This window comes from Mustela putorius, unplaced genomic scaffold (genome assembly GCF_011764305.1).
Source record: "Mustela putorius furo isolate JIRA1106 unplaced genomic scaffold, ASM1176430v1.1 tig00000905_pilon_pilon_pilon, whole genome shotgun sequence".
NCBI classification, from domain to species: Eukaryota; Metazoa; Chordata; class Mammalia; order Carnivora; family Mustelidae; genus Mustela; species Mustela putorius.
The window spans coordinates 4,320,161-4,337,982 of NW_025421511.1; the positions used below are offsets into that span (position 1 = coordinate 4,320,161).

The following is a 17,822-nucleotide window of genomic DNA, read 5'->3' on the forward strand; positions in this document are numbered from 1 at the left end:
AGATTGAACAATGTGAATGAAATTAGTATTTTCCCACTGGATGTTGTGTCATCTCATTCTGAGGTAATGCCAATAAGAAAAGGTGATGGAGGCAAAGATGTCAACAACAGATTTTTAAAAACCTCATCATTTATAGGACTCTGATGAGTAGGATTGTAAATGAGGTAAAAAGTGTGGACTGTGGCTAAAGGCTGGGTTCTGGCTGGTGAGGCAGGAGTCCATACTGTTAAGATCTACAATAAAAACGGGCACTTATTTGGAAACCCCAGGATTTTTTAAGGCAAGTTTTTACCATGATGTTAATTAGAGACCTATTTCCTTTGCCAAATAGAAAGTGGATTGAACAGGGATGCTGCCTGCATGGTAGACTGTGGGTTTTGGGGTCAGGTGTTGGTAGGCTTGGTCGGGAGCTGATGGGTCCCCTGGCCCCACAGCTGTTGGCTGCAGTCATGAGGTCTCACTGTAAGACAACTGCACCAGGAGTCAGGTGTCCAGAGGATTCCCTACAGCTTTGGTGAATTTATTGAAATCTGAGTCATTATCCATCTCGATCAGTGGAACATTACTTGAAGAGCCAAATCATAAAATTCCAGTGGTAGTGTATCTGCACATGGAATGGGCTGTCTCTTCTGGAAACTTCTAAAGGTAGTTAATGCATGTCTGTACAAATAAGATCTGTAAGAAGTGGGACTCTTGGGAGAGTTACTCATCTGTCCTCCTGCACAATAGTTGAAGGAAATGCTGAAAAGTTGCTGGTTCTTGTATATTATTTATTTATTTATGTGAATGTTTAAACATTTAACTGATTTTTTTAATGTAAAAGACAAATTCCCAGACATAAAGGAACAGATTGGTTCTAATACAAAATACAAATGAATACATCATTCATCAGGAAATGTAGGAAAATTTTTTGCTTCTACATAGAATCTGTTAATGCGGTTTTCAGACTATCAAAGATGCTTGAAATTTCTGTTGTCATCATCAAACTAAATTCACTGTGACCAAACTAAGAACATTTTATGTTCCTAATGCTAAAGGTTTCTGTATTGAATTTCATATAGTAATAATTTCATGGAAATCATTCTATGAAATACCCATTTCATTATATAGATATATTATTACACAACAGTATGTGATGAGAACTGTTGGGATTACCTCTTTGGAAAATCCATTTATGGAGGAATATGAAACTATAACATCCAAAGTTGGTTAAATAACAGTGTAGCCATTCTGAGTTTTCACTAATTGGATATTTCTGACTAAACATTGCTTTTAAATTTCCAAAATTTTGGGAACATTAGAACATATGAAAGCTTAAAAGTCATGTATTTACTTTCATGATTTTAAAATCTTCAGAAATCTTCAGAATCTTGTTCATTTATTTGAATTAAAAGCACTTACTAACAAGTTGGCATTCATATAAGCACCAACGAAACATAGTGGCATGGATACATTTTGGGGTTTCTATTTTAACTGCCCAACTTCCTCAGATGATGAAACAAACAGTATTCACTAGTTTAACCCTCTCCTCAAAGAAGCACGTTTTTAGTGGGGTGATATACTCTATCCATGGGAAAACATTGAAGAGTAAAAAATACGCAGCCACCAGCTGTCACGTATTTTGTGGTGGCGCTCATGAGAACTTCAGGAAGGACAGAGGACACAGGAGGGAGAGCTGGGGATGCCGGAGCAGGAATGGGCTGAACGTGGTCTTCCAGGGCAGGTGCGACCTGGAAGACATGAGTGATGCTGAGGCCCAGCTGGGCAGTGAGCCTGGATACCGGAGGCAAGAGTAGGTGACAGGATTGTGACAAGACTGTGACCGTGCTTTTCTCCTGTGTCTCAAGGATGACGCGGCCAGGAAATCCCCTAGTAGACGCTGGCGGCATCCTTGGTGGGAGTGAGGGAGGCGTGGGCCAGCACGGAAAGTCAGAAAGGAAGAGCGGTGCTTGTGAGGGAGCAGGCTGCGGAGGCTTCCCAGCGCCTGGGCGCGTGGTTTCAGGAGCAGCCGTCACAAGGGGGTCAGGTCATCTCACGGTGCTGGGCTGCGGGTGTCTTGGACTCGAGCTGGTGATATGGAAGTGGTGCCCATCCGGAGAGAGGGGGAATTCCTGGGCTTCATTGGGTTCGCAGAATTTCGGCTCCCTATTTCATTTTGCTTGGCATTCGGGTTTTGCAGCCAAACCTGGGCGATGTTTATCGGACGTGAGAATTCACACGCCGTGTGTCACAGCTCCCAGTGAGCGAGCGTATCTCAGTGCGGCAGGATGAGATCGCGCCCCAAGGTTCTTGAGTCCGTGACTCCCTCTACTCCTGGCTCCGAAGCCAGCGGGGTGAGGGCGGGCTGCTGCTTACAAGTCACAGTTAGGCTGATGGGTGGCGACCGCTGCCACTCGTGCGGAAGGTCTGCGGGATCGGGAGCTGGAGCGTGAGGGACGGTGCTCCTCGGTCCGGACGCGCGAGGCGCCGGCAGTGGTCCCGCGGCGGCTGTCTCTTCTGCGGATGGTGGCGTGCGACATGGCCCGAGGTGGTGCGTTCTGCCATGCGGTTTGACAGTCACTTCTGATTTACCTGCTGTGGGACAATGCAAGCTACGACCCCCGAGTCGTAGCAGCAGCAGTGAACCTGAGTATTGTTGGTGAGCCCTTATGTTTGCACAGAGTTTCCTTGGGAAGAGCTCAGTGTATTTTCTCTTACTTTTTCTTATAAAATCTCTGCAATCTGGGGACAGGAAGAAGGACGCATTCGTGTTGGTCAGCGCTTGGAAATGGCAGGGAGCCGATGAAGGGGAGGGGTTTGGAGCTGCAGTCAGTCCGGCGTCTTTCACAATGTCCCCTTGGACTTCGCGTCCCTTCGCCAGGGCGTCCTCGTGCCCCGGGCCACTGCCATGTCGTCAGCTGTTCCCAGCGGGGGAGCCTTTCAGTGGGGACCCTTCCATTTGGCAGTCATTCTGCTTCTTCTGGTCGGGGTCTTCAGACATTGTCCGTGGGTGCCTCGGCCGTCCTCACACACTGTTCTTCTCTTTGACAAGAAGGAGATGCGCTGACCGAGGAGAGCCGAGAGCCGTGTTCCTGGAACCAGCATTCGAGTCGCAGGCTGACCGCAGAGCAGCCCCTTGGCGGGGAGTGTGGTTGTGTGTGTATTTGGCATGTTTCTTGACCCGACGTGGAAAACTTTTCTAGGGAAAGGGGAAAGTTTAGTTATTTTATGAGCAAAGAAGAATGAAATCCCCATAGGCCTTGCAAAATGATTTTTCATTTTGGAAATTTTCATTCTTTATCAAATTTTTGGGGGGCCCAATCCAGGGACTCTCCCACAGCCAGTGAGAAGAGACCGAGCTGTCTCCTGTGCAGTTCGTCAGGATGTGTCTGGGGTAGTCCCCTTTCCCGGAAAGGAGAGCAGAAGGAGCCAGGCTGGGCATTGCCAGCCCGGGAGAAGCTGCCAGGGAGCGGGTAGGAAGGGGCCGTGCCGAAGGGAATCGCCGCTTAACCCTGCGTCTGCTCCTGACAGGAAACGGACTTTCTCCAGGGCACCTGCCTGGGTTTTGGCTGTGACAAAACTCCGCAGTCTGCCTGACTCGGGGTCCTACAATTAACTGTTGTGTAGGGTTATTTTGTAGGATTATTTTCAGGATGAAAGTGGTGGCATGGGCAGATCTGCCTAATGTACTGCATGGCCCAGTGTGTGCTCTGCTAATTAGTAACTAGCAGATCTAGTTACTAATAGTACTAGTTAATCTACTAACTAGTAACTAGCTTGACGTTAAGCTAGTAACTAACTAGCTTCATATTCCCCATTGCCTTTATGGAAGATTCCTGTCTCTTTATTCAGTTCCTAAGAAAGAAGAAGGTCCTAAGGTCTGTGGCTGAAAACAAGGAATCAGCCACAGTCTGTAGTTGTGTACTAAAGTAAAAAAAAGAATTAAATGTGTTGATTAAATGTCAATTCCCATATAAAAATAAGTGCATGCAAATGTAAACATTGAGTTTTAGACAATGGGGATTAAGATGATGTGCTGATAAGTACATACTACTAAAAAATGGTGGTTTTCAAGATAACTCAGTGATGTGTTCCTAATGTCACTTTTCCCATTTTTCTACCAATTTCATTTCATGGATCAAGATTTTCATAAGTAATAAAGCAAAAAATATGGTAATTTTCTAACACTAAAAACTGGAGGACACTAGGAGAAGGCAAGGAAAAGTGAACTGGGGGAAGTCAGGGGGGAGACGAACCATGAGAGACTGTGGACTCTGACAAACAAACTGAGGGTTTTGGAGGGGAGGGGGTAGGGGTGGGTGAGCCTGGTGGGGGTATTATGGAGGGTATGGATTGCACGGAGCACTGGGTGTGGTGCATAAACAATGAATTCTGGAACACAGAAAAAATAAAATAAATAATAATTGTACAGTTCAATTTTATAGGAATGCTCTAGTTTCTTAAAAGAAAACTTTGCTGAAAGTATGTCTTGGTCTTTAAAAACGTGTAATTATATAGCAGTGGATCAATGTGTATTTTAATTGTGGTATTTGTGATAAACATATTAGTAGATGTCTTTGACTTGCCACTTTGTCTATTGGCTTTTATTGATGATTATTTTCACAAACTAACAGAATCTGTGTTCAATCTGGCTTTAGTTTCTTCCCTGTTTTGATATTAAATTAGTTAAGTAGAAATTGCTAGTTTCCAGTTCTTCTGAACCTTATACATGGACCTGAAGATTCTTCAGGCTTGCAAACTGTAGCTCAATTTTAAAGAAATCAACAGTAATCAGATTCTTGGAATAGTCAAGGTATTTTAAGCAATTAGTGAATGTCGGAGTTAAAAATAAAAACACTCTGAGTTTTATGTGTTTTATTTATTTACTTTGGACTTCTCTCACCCCAGAAAGCAGTCTTTTCTAGAGAGAAGTTACTCCTTAAACTATTCTGCGTAGACAAAACACAAAAGCTATCACTCTATCTGGAAATAGAGTCGAAAAAGAATCAAATTACATCTTATGTAGCTAATGTGATAGATTGTTGGCTGAAGTCACTTCATTGTTTTTCTGGACATTGCTTTGTATCGATGTGTATATGTACTTGTGTGTGTGTGTTTGTTCAGTTGCAAACCTGGCGGAACCATCCAGCATCAAGCATGGCGTGTTCCTTGTGTCACCTGCGTCCCCTTGGAAAGTCCAGGTGGCTCATTTAGAAGCAGCCATATGTCATACTGTGTGGCTGCCTATAAATGGGTTGCCCTGTACTAGCATCCTGTTTTCACAGATATCCTGATGGAGGACGCGAGACCCCGCTCGGAGAACTTCCTGTGGCCCCCGCCATGCGCGTCCCTGCTGTTCTTAAGCACGTGTTGATGTAATGGTGATGCGTCCGGTTAGACTCGGAGCCCTGAAGGGCATGGCTGTGCCTGTGTATTGAAACAGGATTTGCTGCCATGTGCAATGTATTGTATATTATGTGCGTAATAAGTCTGTACTGAGTAAATGGATGGATGTCCCATTGAGATGTAAGATGTTAACTGTTGTATATTATTTGTCTTCCCGTCGAGATTGTGAGCTCCTGGTGAGCCAGGACAGACATCAACTAATTTTATATTTTCAGCATCTAGCAAGGTCTCCAAAGTACAGTCAGCACTTTACAAGTACATTTTCACTACGTGATTTCATGAATTAACTAATGTTGTGGGTTAGAGGGTAAGATTTTCTAGATATGTCTTCAGTAAGATTATCTAAATTATCTTTCTTTTTCACCTTAATGGCCCCTAACATTGGGCCAAAAAACACAAACATTATACTACAAATTATACTCTTGATATTTTTTTTTGATAAAATGAAATATTACTAGGCTAAGCTACTGTATGTAAATTACTAACCTTATCATCAAGTAGAAGTGGTAATAAAAATTACATTTTATGAAAATCATATTCATAGTTTACAGTATCAATTAAAGTCATCATGTTTAACATCTACATTTTTAACACTTAAACACAGGAAAGACGTGGATCATCCGAACCGAGAGTAGTGATGTCAGGCAAGCGTTCATCTTAACCACATAACGGTACACTTAGTTCTATGTGACGGGGCCATACTTATTAAAATGGATAGAGGTTCCTGTTTGTTTTCAAAAAGGATTCTGTGCTCCTCTGTTTATCTCCAGGAGAAAAATAAGTGAATACAACAGAGCAGAGAAATAACTGGGGCAAATAGATAAACCACAGAAAGCAGGGGCGGCGGTGCAGGGAACGCAGGTGTGTCCTTGTGGGCTTGCGCCCACGTCTGTCCATGCTTCCATATTTCACGGCTGGGGTGCTTGTGACAGTCTGTCCCCACTCGTCGTCGGGTCAGATTCCTCCGTCAGACAGTGAGCTCTGTAAGGCCTGACGTCGCCTCGTGCCATGGCCCCCAAAGTGTTCAGAGCGTGTTTATTTATTTCTGCAAGTCGCTGATGAAGGAGTTTCTTCTTTTCCTGGATCATGCGCGGGCTCACCGTGAGAGGACGCTCATCTGAGGCCTGTGGGGCTTCTCCTCGGCCTCAGGCCCCCGTGCAAGCGCAGCGCCTTCTCTCGTGTGGCCCCCGTGCAAGCGCAGCGCCTTCTCTCGTGTGGCCGCCAGTACAGCCATTCCTCCGTCCTCCATCCTCTCCCAGATGCCACTTGCACGATGACACGTTTGTGTGCTTCACACGCGTGCACACACACGATTTTGCCTCATGCACCAGCCCGTGTCCCACTGCTGAAGCCCACACTCAGCGCTAGATAAACACGGCCCAATTCTTTCTGCTATGACTTCCGCTCACTCCAATCCATACTCCCAACTGGCCCTGATCGTTTCCCTGAAATGCTACAGATATCTGTGCCGCATCCTCGTGCAGACACCTTTTCCCTCCAACCCCCACTGGGTACTGAGTCAGTCTGCACTCAGTAGGGCTGCAGGAAAGCCCTCTCCTGATGCTTTCAATGAAGCATCTGTAAGATGCACACACTATTGGAAAGTACCATGCATCCCAGGATAAGCCATATTCCTCCGAACCCCTCATGTAATTGTGCAGACGTTATCTGGAGAAATCTCCTCTGGTTCTAGAACCACCAATGCCTACCGTCCTTCTAGATGATCTCAGTTAGCCTCTTCTGCAAAGCCGTGCCCAGCCTTCCTGCTTCCCCCTGGGCCTCTCTCAGCCTTCCCAGGAAACGTAGCTGTAGCGAGTACCATGTTGTTTTTAAAATATTTATTCTCTTACCTGTGGAAGTAGGTAGACCGTGGAAAAGAGGGACCTGTTCCATGCCCTTCTACTCATAGTACCTAACAAATTCCCTGCCTCATAAGTCACAGCTCTGTTTTAAAACTTCAGATAATATGCTGATCACAAGTCCTTACCACAGTGTGTGAGTTAGAACACTGTTCACCGGTGGGATGCTTTTAAGAACTGATTCAGAGTAAAATGCCCTCGGTCCATCTGTCTCCATGCCCTGCTGTAGATGCTGACCTTGATTCTCCTCCAAGAGCTCCCAGCACTCTGTTTTAAATACCCTCGGGAGGACAGTTGGCGCACAGGAGGAGAACAAGGGAGATTGCTTCCCGAAGCCTCCCCAGGATGGATAGGACCACCTGGAACCACCTCATAGCTCTGTGGAAGGTCAGGAGTAGGTTTCACTTGAAAGACTTACTTTCGGTGTATACAGTACATTTACAATTGTGAGTTATTTCGAGGTGGACTCCTGGAATTTTTAGCGATGACTACCTTGCTCTATGATGTTGTAGTGACGTAGTTCGTCAGAACCAAGGTGGTCCCAGAAGAGGAGGTGATGACTTTGGTCATCTGCTTTCTGTTCTGGACTCTACGGGCTTTTTGATGTTTCACTCTGTAGCTCAGGAGGTCACCTTTCCGTTGAGATAGTGTCACCATCCTGTTGAATAAGGCTATTTTGGGGAAATTCAGAGTATCTTTCCACATAATCATGAAATAAGAGCAACAATAAAACAATATTTGGGAAAATAAATAAGTGAGAAAAAAGCTGATAATAAAAATCAATTTGAAACCAATAACAGCTATAGCTAAAACATGACGTTGATGCATAATTCCATAAGTAATAATTTAAAACTCAAAGTCGAGCACACATGCTTCACCTAGAATTTTAATCCTAAATAATGAGAGCTGTGTTTAAAAAACAGGAATCAATCAGACATTTCAGGAAATTGAGTTGTTAATGAACTTCACGTGTCTCGAGTCCATCACAATAGCCAGAACCAGTGCTCCGATCCCAAACCACATTTCTTTCCAGAAAACTGCCAATCAAGGAGTGAATAAAAATATACGTAATTCAATATACTTCTTCCTACCGCATGCATATGTGAAAGCATGTCTTCTTTGTGAGTGTGTGTGTGTGTGTGAGAGTGTGTGTGTGTGTATTTGCTTTTGTTTTTTTGCATATGAGAACTTTTTCTATATTACCAAGGAGATTTTACCAAAAAATACAGTATTCAAATTGAAATAAGTCTCAAGTAAAGTTATATGATAACAGGCTTCTATAAACATTTGAAGGTTTTTCAGTGGTTCATAGGAGAAGCTACCGGAGAGCCACAAACGGCAAGCACTCTCATTGCTCAGTGGTCTTCTCCAAGGTCGTCTGCCCACGAGTTCACCTTCTCAAGGGCTGTGCACACAGAGGCTGGAGGATGGACAAGACCGTGGGATTCAGGGTCCAGCCTGGAGGCCTTAAATGGATTAGATCTAGACCAGGTTCCCGTCTCACACAAGTGCTGTGTTTGGAAGATAAGAACTGGACCAAGTACTTGAGAGTTAAGTAGAAGGCTCTTAGAACACTAATATTTTGTTAGACGTTCAAGATATATAGAATTTAATCCTTCAACAATACATAGACTGGGTAAATACTGCAGAAGATAGGGAGTAGTCGTTTTCATCAGCCTGATGTTTACAGCCTGTTTTCACTGGAACATTTAGTTCAAGGCGTCTTTGCTATTTATATGACTTCAGAAGAAATCACAGAAAAACAGAAAGAAATGGAATTGCTAAATAAATTCAATACAATTGCAACTCCTACTAGATAATGTTTTGAAACAAATAAGTTGATTTAATCTTTTTTAAAGGTTCTGTGGCATAAAGAATATAGAGAAACAGCATTTGCTGCACTGATTTCCTGCAAGCTGGTGGCTTCAAGATAAGAAAGCATATCTTCTCTCTATTTCTAAAGGCATTACTCTTTAGAAGTATTAAGACTGATTACTATGAAGTGTTTTAGATCCAGATTAAAATGGTACTATCTCTTCATTAGAGGAATTTCTTTGTGGATCTAAAGATAAATCTTAAAAAGTCTTTTGAGATATTTTTGAGAAACCACAGGAAAATCCTTTCCTGAAACAGACATGAGGTTAACAGTGGGGTTTTATTTTTGTGCCTCAGACGTCCACTGTTACACGTCAATGAACTTATTTCACCATGTTAGAAAGCAATATTGAAATGTTTAGGAGACAGTGATAGGACTTCTTCACCCCAAAGTGAGCAAAACTTAGTCAAAATGAATCCCGTTTGATGTGTGGAGAGGAACAGGAGAGCAGGACTGTCTCTGTTGCTTGTGATTAGACAGAGTTCCACACCAAACTGGAAGAGAAATTTTGGGTTTCTGATCTTTTTATATTTCTTTAAAGATATTAATCAATAGCACTTTCACTGTTTCCTCCAGGAATAAATGTCTATGGTTCCGTCCATAACTGGAAATGAATTATTACATCATGTGAGCAGCTTTGCAGGAACAAAGTTCTCTTCAGTGAAAGGAAGATCGGAAAATGGGATGATCTAAATACCTTTCAACTTTATGATAGAGACAAGGAATACATTTCATATAATGAAATTGGGTTGGCCTGGAGGCTCTGGGCATTTAGGAATCAAGTGTAGAAATTTTTTCTAAATACTAAGTGTCATGATGCCATTGAAGACTTTAGTAAACTTTTAAAAAAATGATAGAAGGCATCATAAGAAAGAGAGACCACTAATTTTGGAAAGAATATCCTATCAGAGATAACTTGGCTTACCTTGTCTGTATGACAGAATGTGGTTTTAAAAAAATCAACATTAAATGATAGAAAAAGCTATTAAACAAATATTTCTCTAAAACCTCCAATCCAACTAAAGTTTGATAGTTATTTTTGTTGGTAACTCTTTGTTTTCTTTTTTTTTTCCTCTAATACTTTTGTCCTCTAATTACTTTATCAGCATAGATATACATCTCCATCAGGGAATATCTTTTATAACAAAACCCTTCTACGTAACCCAAAAACAACGTGTTGTCAGAATGGAAGAGTCTTGGACACACTGGACCATTTCTTTGTCCAGGCCTTAATTGCGCCCAGAAGATGTGTGTGTTTCAAAGCTAAGTTTAGAAGAATTAGGTGGAATTTGCCAACTTTTTGCCATTCATGAAAGCCTTCACCAAAAGGCAATAAAATCATCTAGTTCTTTGTGTTATTCACATCTGATTTTAATAATCTGATTTGGGATTTTAGGCATCTCCACTTACAGAATATTTATTTGTTCAACGATCATTATTATAAACTAAAAAAAAAAAAAAATCCACATTTCTGGTGCTCCTTGACAAATCAGAAGTTTGTGCCACACGAGGTGTGGATTTTTGGGGACAGCAGGTCCTCACTGACTCTCAGGGCCTGCTGTCTCACACAGACCTTGCTCTTCGTGGGTAAGCCCCGCACGGTGCGTTAGAATTTAAGGCTGTTTTGCTCATACAGCTTTCTTAACTTGCCCAGCACCCTGTCACAAGGGTATGAACCGTTGGGATAGGTACCTGGTTCTTCTTTATAATTTGTATGCCTGGATTTTGTTTGTCTTCTGAATGTTTTCAGTTGCATGTCTACTGAAACTGTTCCAATTTCAAGTATGTCAGATACTTAATGTGACTTCAAAATAGTAAAACATTTTGAGAAGTTGCCTCTAAGATGAGTGGGGACCTCCTCAGGTGTGACCAGTGGAAGCTCTTGCCTCCTCGCCGGTGGCTTTGGTCCAGGTCGGGCAAGCTGGGCTTCCCAGTTCCCCATACCCCAGCAGCTTTGCCTTGATGCGTTGCTCAGATGCCCTCACTGAGAACCCAAGAACTAAATAAGCCAATAACAAAGATTTAGGTTTCTTTTCTCTTTTTTCCTTTTGTAGAAAGAGAAGCTCAGGCTAATGCATCGGTAAGGCCCTTGGTGACACTTACATCTGACGGCTGTCCGTCAGACACAAATTCAGCAGCTTACCGTCTTACCTTCAGCCAGGAGTGTTGGCACTCTGTGGTCAGACTAGAGTAGTCAAAACCTGCACAAGCCTGAGACCCTTCCCCCTAAGGCCTGCCTCCCCTCCGTGGTGATTGAAAATAGCCCTTTGTTTTGCACTGGCGTTGGTAGACTCTTGTGTTCTTCCTTTCTGGGCATCCTGAATTAAAGTTATTTGCATTTCTTAAATTGACCAGAATTTTTGTAAAGGCATAGTTGGTAAAGATTAACACTTTATAGAGAGAAACTTGTAGGAAAGACACTTGTCCTAGCAACTGAGTGCAAATGACCACATGTCTTTTTCTCTCTCCTATACAAAGTCCCAGAATTCCATCTTGAATACGCAGAGAATATCAAGGTGGAATTATATTGTAAGTTTATAGCTATATTGTCTTCCATGGAAGCCATCTCCAAATGCAAATCTGAGAGGCATATTTCCCCCCAAAATCATGTTCTTTTATTTTCTCTTTTCTTTCCTTTTCTTTCTATCTTCCTTTCTTTCTTTCAGAACAGAAGAAGTCAAAGTTAGGCGGAAATAAATGTAAACAGACCATATGGTATATCAGGTTTCCAGTTCCACTCTAGAAGGGCCAAAATTTGCATCAGGATGTGAGGAGAGAAATGTTAGTGTAAGACTGTCTCCACAGATGGCCTTAAAATATTGCTTCACATAAAAGCAATATACAGTTCTGCTGAAGCTAAATCTTCATTTCTGTCATCTATTCCTTTGCATTTAAGAGCTAAGTCTGAGGAAGTCAGTATAGTGATTCGTTTCTGGGATTTCCATCACGCATGGTGTCAGCTGCCCGCTCGGCCCCTTCCCTGTGCGCCGTAGGAGTGTGGCAGGTGGAAACTCACACGCCCGTCTTCTGTCCCCGGGAACAACTTTTTAATTTCCTAGGAACCTCGAGATCTTGGCGAGTTAGGGGAGTCGGTGTGAAGGTGGGTAGCTCGTGACTGTAAGCTAGGGTGCGTGCTCGTCGCAAGGACTCTGCTGAGTGTCCTGGGGCACGGGGTGGGTCCCTCCTTCTGGATGGTTTGGGCTTCACAGAGAGCGGCTGCAGAGGCAGGAAACGCAGCTCCGTGAGAGAAGCGCCCGAGGCTTACCGAAGAACCCAGCACACCAGCAGGCCAAGTGGGTTAGTGGAGGACAGCTCGGGACTCTCACCGCTACGCAAGTCGATAAGAACAAAGGGAATGATCCAGGCTCATGAAACAACACGTGGTTCGCAAAGACAAAAAACCCAGTCGAGACCCACATGCGGCTTTTCCCTTTTTGAATTCACAACCTTCTTCTTCCCACGCTTCGAGGGGTACTCGACGACCTCAATTTTTGTCTTCACTGGTTTCTTACTACAGTTACTTCCACTCAGTCTCTCCCCTCCTTTCTCATAGGTTTTGACCTAGTAAAGTGTGAGGATCCAGGAGTCCCTAACTATGGCTATAGGATCCGAGACGAAGGCCACTTTACTGACACTGTGGTTCTGTACAGCTGTAACCCGGGCTACGCCATGCACGGCAGCGACACGCTAACCTGCCTCAGTGGTGACCGCAGAGTGTGGGACAAACCGCTGCCTTCCTGCGTCGGTGAGTTGGGCGGCCGGCTTGCAACAGGACACAAATGCACACCTAAGGGCAAGAGCTCCGGGTGCTTTGGAAGAGGGCAGGATGCTTCTGCGCCCTCTCCAGCTCAGGGTCTTTCTTCCAAGATGTACATGTTTTTTTTTCTGGCTTTTTCTTTATGTATGAAAGAAAGATTTCCTGGTCCTATTTTACTGAGACTGTATGCACGGAACTATGAGAATTATAACACGAGTGTTTCATTGTTTTATAGTCTCAACTTGAATTGCAGACGGGGCCGTGTCTCCCATCAGGACAGTGCTGGGGAACAAGGACAGGAAAAGGATGATGGAGACACACGAGTCTGATTTTTTTTTTTTTTGCGGGGGGGCTAGGTGTATAATGTGGATGTGAGGGTTTGGGGTTTCGATTTTAAAATAGCTAAAGTGAAGCCTGTGGGGCCTGGAGTAAGTCTTCTCAAGGGTCTGCATCTCTTACAGCCGAGTGTGGTGGCCAGATCCACGCGGCCACCTCTGGGCGGATCCTGTCTCCCGGCTACCCGGCCCCCTATGACAACAACCTCCACTGCACCTGGATCATAGAGGCAGACCCAGGGAAGACCATCAGGTACCTGTGCTATTTTGCTTTCGAGGACTTTAGAACACGGGAATGTCTTCTATATTTTGTAGTGGAGGTAATAGCACCTCTATTATTATCCATGATGGGTTTCACATCTGAGTCCAAGAAAAGCATGCAAAGGTATGCAAAAATTTTTTTATTAGCTCATTTATTTCCTTTGGAATTACTCTAAGAACTGCTATTAAGCCAATAATAAAAAAGAGAGAAATAAATTAAATGTATCAGTTAGCTTTTGCTGCATAACAAACTGGCCCCCAAAGCGTAGTTGCAGAAAGCAGTTCTTTATCTGCCATGACTGTGTGTACTGCCTGCACAGGGCTGGCCGGGGCAGGCTTGTCAGGGTGAGGGTCCAGGACGGCCTCATTCGGGTGTGCAGACCTCAGCTGGGCGGTCAGGAATGCTTGGGCGTCTTCAGACCAGGCTTCTGTTCCTTTAGCAAACTATTCATAGTGGAAGGTTGTTGGCAGCAAAAGATGACAGAATTTTCAAGCCTGGGCTTGCATTCATTTACTAATGTGCCATTTTCCAAAAACAAGACAAAACTAAAAAAAAAACAAACCCCCCAAAACCAAAAATCAAACAAACCTCATCAGCAGGCAAGATAAGGTTCGAAGACATATACTCCATCCCCTACTGGAAAGAAAAACAAATGCACCAGAAAGGGGCATGCATGCGGGGATGGAGATAGACGGCATGTGTAACACAGGAAGGAGGTTGGAGGTGGACCAAGAAAGCATTTCAATCTAAAGTTGCACGTGTAAAGGAAGATCATTTAAAAAGCACAGGAAATTGTGCAAACATTTCTAAAGAAAGTTGTATTTCAAAGGATGGCTCTCAGTTACTCCAGTCAATGTTTTATACCAATGAATAAACCAGCAAAAAGTAATCTTTTTAAGTAATTTTCCATGTTCTAGTCAGAAGGCTGTGGCAAAAACCACAGCACATAAATCAAAGAGTAATTTCAGATTAAGTTGTTTCTTAATTATAGTTCTTGACGAGCTAGAAGAGGGCATACAGTCCTTTGCAGTGCCTCGTCAAATCGTTTTTCTATCTTCATTAGTTTTTCCCTTTTGTTGTAGTTGCTCTGAAATATCTGTACAAAATTTATTGATTAAAAGTTCTGTCTCAACCCAACAGTGCTAATCCTCAGGTCCCTGATACTTTCTGTCCACCTACGTGCCATTATGCCCGTGAGAGACACAATGGCCAATTCGCCCTCAAACACGCGCAGTGGGAGCAAGTGGGAGGTCCAACCCAGCAACCTCTTCCCGGGGCAGTGAATGGATGGATGGATCGACGAACTACTGAGCTTTGTCCTTATTCACAAAAGTCACGCTAGCAACCTTAGCAATGTCTGGGAAACACACATACCCCCACCATACTGCGACTTTGTAACTTAGTTCACTGACATGGAAGGAAAGCCAAGGGGACATGCGTATTGTGTCCCACGACACTCTGTCCCCTTCATGTGACTTTGGTCCTCTGACCTGCTCTCTTTCATGTCACGACAGGAACATCTTGCAGTCTAAGCTAACATGGCACGGGCTATTCCCAGTTACATACCTGAAGAAAAATGATTCTTATTAGTTAAGAGGAACAAGAGAAGCAACCCAAGTCATGTATATAACACAACGTCTTATTTTATAATAACTAATTTGAAAATAAATTTGTGTCCTTGGGGTGCTTGGGTAGCTCAGTCTTTTGAGCATCTAAGTGTTGATTTTAGCTAAGGTCTTGGCGCCTGTGCTCAGCAAAGAGTCTGCTTATCCCTCCCTCTCCCCCAGCCTGAGCCCTCGTGCGCTCTCTCTCTCTCACTAAAGTAAATAAGTAAATAAATTCCTTTTAAAAAATAGATAAATAAATTTGTACTCTTAATTAAGATAAATGATTAATTAGGTAATTATTGATCTATTGGGACAAAAATAAGGTAACAATTTAAAATTGTATTCTTTATGGAAATCAATGCAGTGATTTTTCCATTGAACTAAATAAAACTAAAGATTAGTTTTTAGCCTTGAATTCCTGTATGCTTGATCTGAGTATTATAAAATCTGCTACACTAGTTTTTATTTTTAGAACTTCCAGGAATTCTTTGAATTGACAAGTTAACTTCACATAAACAGAATATATTTTCTTTTCGGAGGATTTCAAATTTCTGTATCTTTTTACAAGTTCTTTTGTGTCTCGTTTCCTGAGGAATAAAGTGAGCATTATTCTCCTAAATGCAACCCAAGGGAAGAATTCATTCTTTGCCGGTGAATCTAATACTTCATTAACATTTTAATAAGGAAAGAGAAAAGAGAGTAATAAAGAATGACTTGAAGTAATAAAAAATGTGCACCTTTCACGTCACGAACTGGCTTTGAAGTGCAACCATTAGTATTCTAGGGGGAAGAAAAAGACCTTGGATACTCAGTCTGTTCTGGGAATGTCATAGGTCTCTTCCCTGTCTTTCTCATATGATAACTAGTCTTGCCACGTTTGTAAACAGATCTTTCTGATTTAAGCCACGAAGCCCTTCCTAAGTAGGGAGTGAAGAAAGAAGCATCAGTATTTGTAGTTAATTTACTCAACTTTGTCTTGAAATGTTTTTGGTAATTGCCTTCATTAAGAAAATATGTATTATTGTTAGTGTGGTACTTAAAAAAAAAAAACAACCTAGAAGTACATGAGGTTCAATGGTAGGCTTAACATAGTACCAATAATACTCAGAAAAATAGGGTCTGGTCTTAGCTTTGATATTGGTTGGCTCGTCACGAAGTCTTCGTTTTTCCAGTGGTAACCTAGCCAATATTAACTACACCATTTACTTGATAATGAAGAAAACACCAGTTATAGAAACATGAGCCCAGGGATTAATTTAAGTATTAGAAAATTCTTAATATAAATGGAATTCATTATTATGCATTCAGACTATGATTCTTTCAATGTAAGTGTTTTTCACTCTCAAAGAACGAGTAAGCAGCAGGACCCCAGAAATTATAAAAGGGATGGTTTCTATACACCTCAGGGCCAATTCTCGCTGGGCCTATTCTGATTCCACTGGAGCCCAGAGCAATTTCTGATTGCATATTGCTATAACTTTTTGTTCAAGGTAATAGAAGAACCCTAAATAGTTGTTGTTATAGGGCACTTGGGTCTGGGAGAGGTTTGTAATTTTAACATATATTCGATAAAGCAGTTACCTGAGCCAAATTTAATTAAAAGTCTAATCACAAGACATTGTAGTAAATTTAGCCACATTTAGTGTTATATGTAAACATTTCTCTAAGAGACTTCCTGTATTTCATTGCGGAGCACAGCTATAATTTATATAATAAAGGTAACAGTGCTATAAACGTCTTCAGCAAGCAACAGCGGAGGCCACATTTTACATAATCACATGTGTATATTGTTCCTTGGTTTTAATTGGTTTTCTGCAAGTGTAATTGTCTGGAAAACTCACTTTGAAAGTATTTCTGTTCCTAATCATTCACAGGAAATTGCATTTAGAGGTGTAGTTGAGGGGAATTCTTTTAGAAAAGCTCATGCACTATTAGAAACATCAGACGTACATCAAAATTTTATCAAGTTTGTCACAACTGGCCCTGTGCGGACTTTTACAGAAAGTGAAATGAGGGATGGTGGTCCTCATCTTACCTTGGTGTGTCTTAGAGTTGTTTCCTGGTCGTGTTGGGCGGTGGAAAGAGTACAGTGAGATCTAGCTTTGAAATCTGGGGGTATTTTAATTTATTTTTGACCAGACTTTAAGCTCTCCATGAGAAATAGAGTCAAGAGGGAAATGGTAAGCCAATAGCCTCTATTCATTAGACATTTATGTTCAATCTCATTGTTGAGCTTTGCTTAGCAAACAGGCTAGAAACCCAAGTCGGAAGCCTTTTGATGATGGCAGTGAAGCATATGAGGCCAGAAACAAAATGTCTGCAACTTCTTCTCCCTTGTTTAGAACACCAAAGTCACAGCTAACTTTTGGAGATAATGTGAGGAAATGACCAGCCAAGAGAATTGCCTCCAGCAAAAGGGAAGAGAACGGTCACACTGCCAAGACTCCCATGTCTCGGGCTGTCTTCCAGTCCTTGGTGTGGGGCCATGGGGACAGCCATTGAGCTAGTGCACCTCCCCAGCCGCTCAGGAGACAGAAAGTTAGAGGCAGGAGAGCTGCAGGCACGCCTCCTTTTGCAGGATCCTGATACACCCAATTTCAGATGTGATTATTTAATTAACACCATTTAATTATTAATTAAATGATTAATTATTTAATTAACTTTAACAACACAATTGAAATTCCAGTAGAAATGTTTGGACTGACTGGAAGAATTGTGTCAAGGACAGACTTCTCTTTTTC

The 17,822-nt window shown here is 42.5% G+C and overlaps 1 protein-coding gene across 2 annotated transcripts in view; it reads left to right on the forward strand.

Annotated features, from left to right (window-relative positions):
* CSMD1 (CUB and Sushi multiple domains 1) overlaps nt 1-17,822 on the forward strand; it is a 1,951,187-nt gene that overhangs the window by 1,630,507 nt on the left and 302,858 nt on the right. For both annotated transcript variants that reach the window (XM_045086171.1, XM_045086170.1), the window contains 2 exons: nt 12,674-12,865; nt 13,339-13,465. In XM_045086171.1, the coding sequence (XP_044942106.1) occupies nt 12,674-12,865; nt 13,339-13,465 (319 nt within the window). The remainder of the gene's footprint in view (nt 1-12,673; nt 12,866-13,338; nt 13,466-17,822) is intronic.